Here is a 7,258-nt window from a genome sequence, read left to right on the forward strand (position 1 = left end):
CCAATTGAACATTATGTAAAATGAATATCTATTATCAAGAGATAAGGAATAGAGAATTCAGAACTCACAAGTGATTTTTATAGGCTGGCCTCAAAATAAATATTTTTCCATTGATAATAAAACTAACAATACAAAAGTATTATCAAAATCATATGCTTGTACATTTATTATATAACGAAGCTTCAAATTGGCAGTAGAGAGAGGAAACAAGTTTCTCAAGCTAGTGCAGCATGAATGGTAGATACAAGAATGCTAAGAGTAAATACTAAATAGAAAATAGAAAAACAAAATAAAAAAAATATAAAGAATCCTTCACGAAAGTCTCAATATCTATCTCTTTTGGAAGTTGAAAGCCTTGATTGCAACAGCAAAAGTAAAAGCAAAGAGAAGGGCGATGCCAGGAACGACAACTGCACAAACTCCAATGAAGTCATGTTTGAAACCATAAAATTCTTCAAGGAAAGCTTTCACAGACTTTCCATTTTCAGATTCCATTCCTGTAGTTATATCTCCAAACTGAGATGCAATCAATCCATATATTGTCCATGCCACCGGACATGCCCAATAGTACCATCTCCACCACACTGGGATGCTCTGTTAATGTAACAAGAAATTGTTTAGTGAGTCAGCATAAATAAATATACATTACATTATTATATTACATAAACATGTTCCATCTCCATCTATTAATCATGCATTATTAATTCATATATAGTTTGGCAACACTTACTGGTCTTGCGACGATAAATCCTGAGAAGAGATTCCAAATTGCATAAAATGCAGCAGCCACAATGGAAGCAACATGGTGATTTGGTGTCACTGCCACGGACATCATGCCGTAGAACGTGAAGTAGCACAATGTGAAGAACATGAAATATAGAAACCAAAAGAATTTCTCTGCAGTCCAGTCAAATCCCATCATAGCATAAACTATGAGTCCATATGTCACTGCTTGAGCAAAAATATAAGGCAACTCTACTAGAATCTGTGACACAAAGGAATGAGTTGTGTTAACAATACAAGCTGAAGTACTAATAATGAAAATGTTAGTAAAACTAATAATGATAATGATTTTAAGTTACCTGTGAAAATGCATAGGGTAAGGCAGAATACATTCCAGCAGCTTTTTCTCTATAAAACACAGTTCTTTCAACTGCTACCACTGGCTGTACTGATGAAGAATTCTGTACCCCAAGGAAGAGAGCAGCGGTCGACATTGAACCCACCGCATTCAACAGGTCTTGTCTATTTGAGCTGTCGTAATGTAAGTCACCAAACCACATGGTATCATTATATATTCAGAGTGGAAATCAAATAGGAAGATTACATAATCTAATATGAATATTTTGTGACTCACTGTTTGCCTCCGAGGTCCCAGAACATTGTTCCAAACATCAAGGCTATGAAAGTAGTGAAGAAATATCTCACAGCAGTGTATGGTGGATTGCGCCAGTATGAATAACGCTGTTTCCACAAGCAAGCCTGGCATTGGACCCAGAATGACTGTGAGAATTGAGTAGGGAAATGAAGATCCTTTGAACCAGGAGCAGGTTGGCCCAGTTCTTGTATAAGCTGCTTGTTTCTCCTGAAGAGCCATGAAATGGAAAAACAATTTAAGCATTTTGTAAATCAAGGAAACATTTATACATGACAATAGCTAATATATATATGCATTAGCTTACCTATATAGATCAGAATTCTTGTATAGGTCAGTAAAATCAACACCTAAATTGAGTTCTTGTGCAGTAGATGTAACTTCCAACATCCATGTTGCTGGGTTATATCCGTCTTTGATTTTACTCACACCCTCAATGCTCTGGACAATGGAAATTATTGGAAGACTTAAGTAAATACAACAAAATATTATAGTCGTTCACTTAGGTTAATATTGAATGTAAGTAGGATCCTACCTCGAAATACTTGATCAAATGGGTAGAATGACGACCAAGTGGCCCAACATATATTTCTTGTCCTCCACGCTTCATCAAGAATAACTAGAATCCCATATAATAATATATATGTCAGATTCAAGTCTAATTAATGGAGAAAGAAGGAAAATATAAAAGTAAAACACAAATTCATTTATCATTATCACCACTCGCTCACTAACCTCATCAAAAGCTTCAAATATATCAATGCTAGGCTGATGGATGGTGCAAACAACAGTTCTTCCTGTGTCCACAGTGTTCCTCACAGTTCTCATAACAATGGCAGCAGCTCTCGCATCTAACCCAGAAGTAGGCTCATCCATGAAGATTATGGAAGGATTAGCCACTAATTCAACTGCAATAGTGAGCCTCTTGCGCTGTTCAGTAGAGAGACCACTCACACCTGGCAAACCAACCAACGAGTTCCTCAATGTTGTAAGCTCCACCAGTTCCATCACTTCCTCAATGAACATCTACAACCATTTGTCAAGTTTGAACAATCAGCCTCTAAGTTGAGAAAGCCAGCAATCTCAATTAAATAAATAGCTTAAAATTTTTCATTATGCATGCTACAAGTACTAACCACTAACTAACCTTTCTGGTACTGGAATCAACTCCTGAAGGTAAACGAAGCCATGCTGAGTAGAGCAAGGACTCGTAAACTGTAACATGAGGTGAGTGGATATCATTCTGCTCACAGTAACCAGAGATTCGAGCAAATGTTTCTTGCTTCTTAGGGTACCCAGAAACTTTTATGGTTCCTTCAATATATCCACCGGTTTTCCTACCAGCCAGAACATCCATCAGAGTAGTCTTGCCAGCTCCACTCACACCCATCAAAGCTGTGAGAACACCTGGCCTGAATGCACCGCTGACACCCTTCAAAAGCACTAATTTGTCCTCTTGTACACCTTGTTCTTTCATTTCCTGCCACAGTTGAAATCAAATGAGTGAGGTTGATCTCATCAAATTGTTTTTTATTCAAGCAGAGCTAAAATAGAAACACTGCTAGAAATGCAAATGCTAAATTTATAACATACCTGTGGCATGTCAACAGAGTATATGATATCGTCAAATGTGATAGAATGTGGTTCAAAAGGAAGAACCATTCCTTTTTTCTTTCCGTTGCTTGACTCAACAACAGAATCACCTCTTCCTGAACTTTCTGCATCACAATTGAAAATAATGTTTAGCGTTGTCTGAAGGAATATTATGAATTACTAATCAACTTTTGCCAATGAGTGTTAAAGAATGATATAAGCAAGATAGCTCACGTATGCGTGGTAATTCAACTTCTTCTACGGTTCTGTCATCTGATTCTTCAGTTATATTTGCTTGTGGCTTTTCAAATGCTGCACATTCAAATGCATATTTATCAATAAAATCTTGTATCATTATCACTATAAGAATTTTACAAGCACAACTAATCTCAAATGATGTGAAAAATACTCACGGCCGAGGACCTCAAGAGCCAGACCAAACAAAGCGTTGAAAAGGAACACAAATCCAACCGATGCCCCAAGGCCTAACCAATACCAATATGCATCTGTGAAGAATCCACGGGTATCCAGAAATACAGCTCCTAAATCGTAGGTAGACTGTAATTGGAGAGCAAATAAATAAATTAGGCCTAACTAAATGTTTCTTACTCTTAACCAAAAGTAGATTAGATAAATTATAGAGTTGCAAGTTCAAGAAATTACGTTGTGCCAATTGTTCCCGAGATATTCATTGACCATTAAAGCATGTTGCCCATACATTAAAGGTGAAATCCAGTAACCCCAAATCCACCAGCTTTTGATATCCTCTGTTTCATTGGCAATGAAATGCAAGAACCATCATTAGCTAAGGATTCAGTATGTGATAATTGCAAAATATATTATTATTATTATTTTATTGCTGACTTGTGTTGTGATGTTAATTGAACTTACTTCTTGAGAGAATGAAGCCACCCAATGAAAGAAAAGTGAGAACAGCAAAGGACCCAAATGTGTTAGCGACAATCATGTTTCTACCAAGTGCTGCAATGGCTCGGAATAATCCAGAAGCCATCTGACTGATAAATAATAGCACAAGGTACTGCTTGAAGAACCTGCAAGAAATTCAAGACCTCACTTCATAAGTATTAAGTAAAAAGCAAGAACTGGCATTCACATCATGCCACTAACAGATAAAAGTAGCTTCTTTACCTTCCAACATTTGGATCAAATCCTATACAATAGTAGGTTAGAAATACCCAAACAGCAACTTCCACTAATGTGACGGGAATCTTGAGAATCCATGAAGGAATAGCATATGCCCATGAGGGATAAAATAGAAGGTCCCGTTGCTTGTAGAATACAGGAAGCTTAGCAATGGTCATAGAAATCTCAGCCATTCCATTAAACATAACAGTTACTAATGTAAAAAAGAGAGCACCAGCATAAACACCGGCATCATCCTGATTATTACGATGCATCTCAGTTCGTAGAAACAGTGTCAATGCTATTAATGCCATGACGGTAAGCTGAAAAGCACCAAGAGCAAAATGATAAGTCAAAATCATGCATATGAAATAATTATATAAATATGAAATTAATATAGCATCTATTTATATAAGTGGGCTAGATAGAACGAACCTGGCATAGCTTGAAGATGTAAACAAATGAATTCCTTTTCATAAGCAAATACTCTCTTGCGAAGTTAGCCTTTAAGAGCTCCTTCTTGTTAATACCATACTTTTCAGTGGTTAATGCAGCTGGGTGGTTCTTAGACTTATCAAATGGAACTGCAAGCTCATCTCCAAGTCTCCTACCAATATGGAATGATTGAAATGCCTCAGCAAATTGAGTTACGGTTACAAATCTGTAAGGTTCATCTCTGCGTGCCCAATACTGTGCTTGGTCCTTTTTCGAAGTAACTTCTTGAAGGAAGTCAGCAACACCTTTCCTCTCAGGACATTTGAAACCCATAGATTCGAAAAAATCAAGAACATATTCACGAGGTCCTTGGTACACAATTTGGCCATCAGAGATTAAGATAATGTCATCAAAAAGATCATAAGTCTCAGGTGCTGGCTGGAGCAGTGATATAAGTGCAGTTCCATTAAGAATGTGAACATATTGCCTCAGAGAGCTCACTATCTGAAAAGTAGTGGAACTGTCCAACCCAGTTGAGATTTCATCCATGAATAGAGCATTAGCTGGTCCAACAAGCATCTCTCCTGTGGTAACACGCTTCCTTTGTCCACCAGAGATCCCACGCAACATTTCATCCCCCACCATAGTATCAGCACATATATCCAACCCCAAAATCTGCAAGATTACACATTAAATAACTAAATACCTTGGCTTTCATAACAAACATCAACGCATGACATGACATGTCATGACAGAACTAATTAACTAAGCTAAATTGAACCTTATTTTAGTATTACCTTTAGTGTGTAATCGGTTACTATGCTTGACTCCTGGCCTGCAGTTGCAGTTGCCTGTTATATCAAAAGACAATCAGATGCAAAGATAATATATGCATAGCTATTTTTTTTTTCACTTAAATGAAGATTGATAATAGCTTCTTTATCTCACCTTCATGTAGAAATCAATATCAGCATCAGGCTTGATATTAGCTGCTTTCTCTCTTCTTGACAACTCAGATAACATGTCTGTTTGGATCCCAAGAACAATAACCAGTCAAGCTCAGGCTACATATATCCCAAATTAGATTTTGAAAACATTAGGCAGGTGTTAAAAAATGGACTAACCATAACGTGATCCGACTCCTTGGCACCTTGCTGAGAAAGCCAAGGTTTCCCTCACAGTCATTTCTCCAATATGAACATCATGCTGGCTGATGTAAGCAGCAGTTCTCTGAGGTACAAACTCGTTCATTTCATGCCCATTATAAGTCATTCTCCCAGATACCTGAAAGACGCATCGGTATCCAAATTAGGTTGAAAAAAGAAAGAAAGAAAGAAATATAGTATGTTTGTCAATTAACAAATAATAAATATTTAAGGGAAATGCCTTTCACCTGAAGACTTGAATCAAGTTTTCCTGACAAAGCCAAAAGGAGTGTGGTCTTTCCTGAACCTGGAGGACCCAAGAGCAGTGTCATCCTGCGAGGTTTGACGATGCCGCTGACATCTTTAAGAATAGTGACATGTTTCTTTTTGCTCGGGATGATATGGAGCAGATTCAGCAAACTCTGGAAGGGCCAAACATAGAAAGATTGTGAGACTAATTAATTGCAAAACAGAACAAAGAAACAAAAAAAGATTAAAAAAATAAAATAAAATTGATGAAGTAGAATATGCCTCTCCTTACCTCAATAACGTTAGTAGCAGAGTTGATGAAAGTGGGCAAAGATCTGCTTCCGACAAAAGCCTCAGCCTCAATATTGAGGTGCTCATATCGAACTTCAATTGTTGGAATATCAAGCCCAACTCTGCAAAGATAAAAATAAAATAATGAGCGTGAAGAGATAAAGGAACTTATTAGAGATCATAAGATAAGATATTATGAATGAATGAGTGAGTAAATTAAAGTGAGAAGAATGAAGGAAGGAAGAGGAGTGGATCCTTGAATTTGATACCTATCAACTCGTTCTTTGAGCTTCAGCAAGAACTTCTCATTGTCCTCTTCAGCTACTTTGACCAACCTCTCAAGCAGTTTCTGTCTCTCTTGAAAACCAATATCAGTGACATCGATTTCATTGGCGGCTCCATGTGAAGCGGTCAACAACCCTTTCCTGAGACGGTTGTAAGTGGGAAGCTTTTCAAGTGCAGCCCATTTCAGAGCTTCTTCGTCGTTCTCTTCACGCGATGACCGTGAGAATACCTCAACGCCACTGTTTCTCCAAACTGTTGAACTTCTTGCTCTTAAACTATTACTTGCTCTGTATATATCATTTCCCTCCATTGTTGCTCTTTCTCAACAACAACAACCCCACCACCTTGTTTCTTCTTCTTCTTCTTCTTCTTCTTCCTCGTCAAGGCTCAAAATGAACACACAGATTTTTTTCAACGATGCTTCTTTGTAGAACCCCCCCACACAAATAAGCGAAAGAATTAAAGAATGTAGAAACCAAATAAAAAAGAAGAGAAAATGTGCTCTTTGGGATGGGAAGTGTGTTTTCAGCTTTCTGAGTTTGGAATGGAAAAACATGTCTCTATTTATACCGTTGATTCCGAAAACAGGCGGCTATTGAAGAGTCAAAGAATGGAATCACGAGGTTTTTATTGTTATTTTTAAATAAGAAAAACTAATTTGAAAGGGAAACTTCCATTCTCGAATGGTCAAACAAGTAGGCCTACTCGTTTTGTAATAACTAATAATAATGCAGCAATGGGA

At 37.3% G+C, this 7,258-nt stretch overlaps 1 protein-coding gene across 3 annotated transcripts; it reads right to left on the reverse strand.

The window, feature by feature from the left end:
* Positions 1-330: 330 nt before the first annotated feature.
* On the reverse strand, positions 331-6,953 carry LOC133283854 (pleiotropic drug resistance protein 1-like). 3 transcript variants are annotated; one of them, XM_061480768.1, is made up of 21 exons: positions 6,501-6,953; positions 6,233-6,353; positions 5,940-6,113; positions 5,671-5,830; positions 5,495-5,571; positions 5,344-5,397; positions 4,547-5,221; positions 4,118-4,434; positions 3,860-4,020; positions 3,632-3,735; positions 3,382-3,526; positions 3,203-3,280; positions 2,969-3,078; positions 2,523-2,855; positions 2,111-2,401; positions 1,911-1,994; positions 1,683-1,816; positions 1,358-1,585; positions 1,083-1,254; positions 731-985; positions 331-594 (listed from the first exon to the last, which is right to left on the reverse strand). In XM_061480768.1, the coding sequence occupies exons 1-21, from the start codon at positions 6,824-6,826 to the stop codon at positions 331-333; spliced, it is 4,263 nt and encodes a 1,420-aa protein (XP_061336752.1). In that variant the 5' UTR covers positions 6,827-6,953. The 3 variants fall into 3 exon arrangements, with proteins under 3 accessions (XP_061336752.1, XP_061336750.1, XP_061336749.1); XM_061480766.1 differs by having other exon boundaries at positions 2,969-3,093; XM_061480765.1 differs by having other exon boundaries at positions 2,969-3,093; positions 3,158-3,280.
* Between the last annotated feature and the right edge of the window lie 305 nt (positions 6,954-7,258).

The sequence above is a fragment of the Gastrolobium bilobum genome, unplaced genomic scaffold (genome assembly GCF_033153095.1).
Source record: "Gastrolobium bilobum isolate Gb01-03AN ecotype WA unplaced genomic scaffold, APGP_CSIRO_Gbil_v1 utg4140, whole genome shotgun sequence".
NCBI lineage: Eukaryota > Viridiplantae > Streptophyta > Magnoliopsida > Fabales > Fabaceae > Gastrolobium > Gastrolobium bilobum.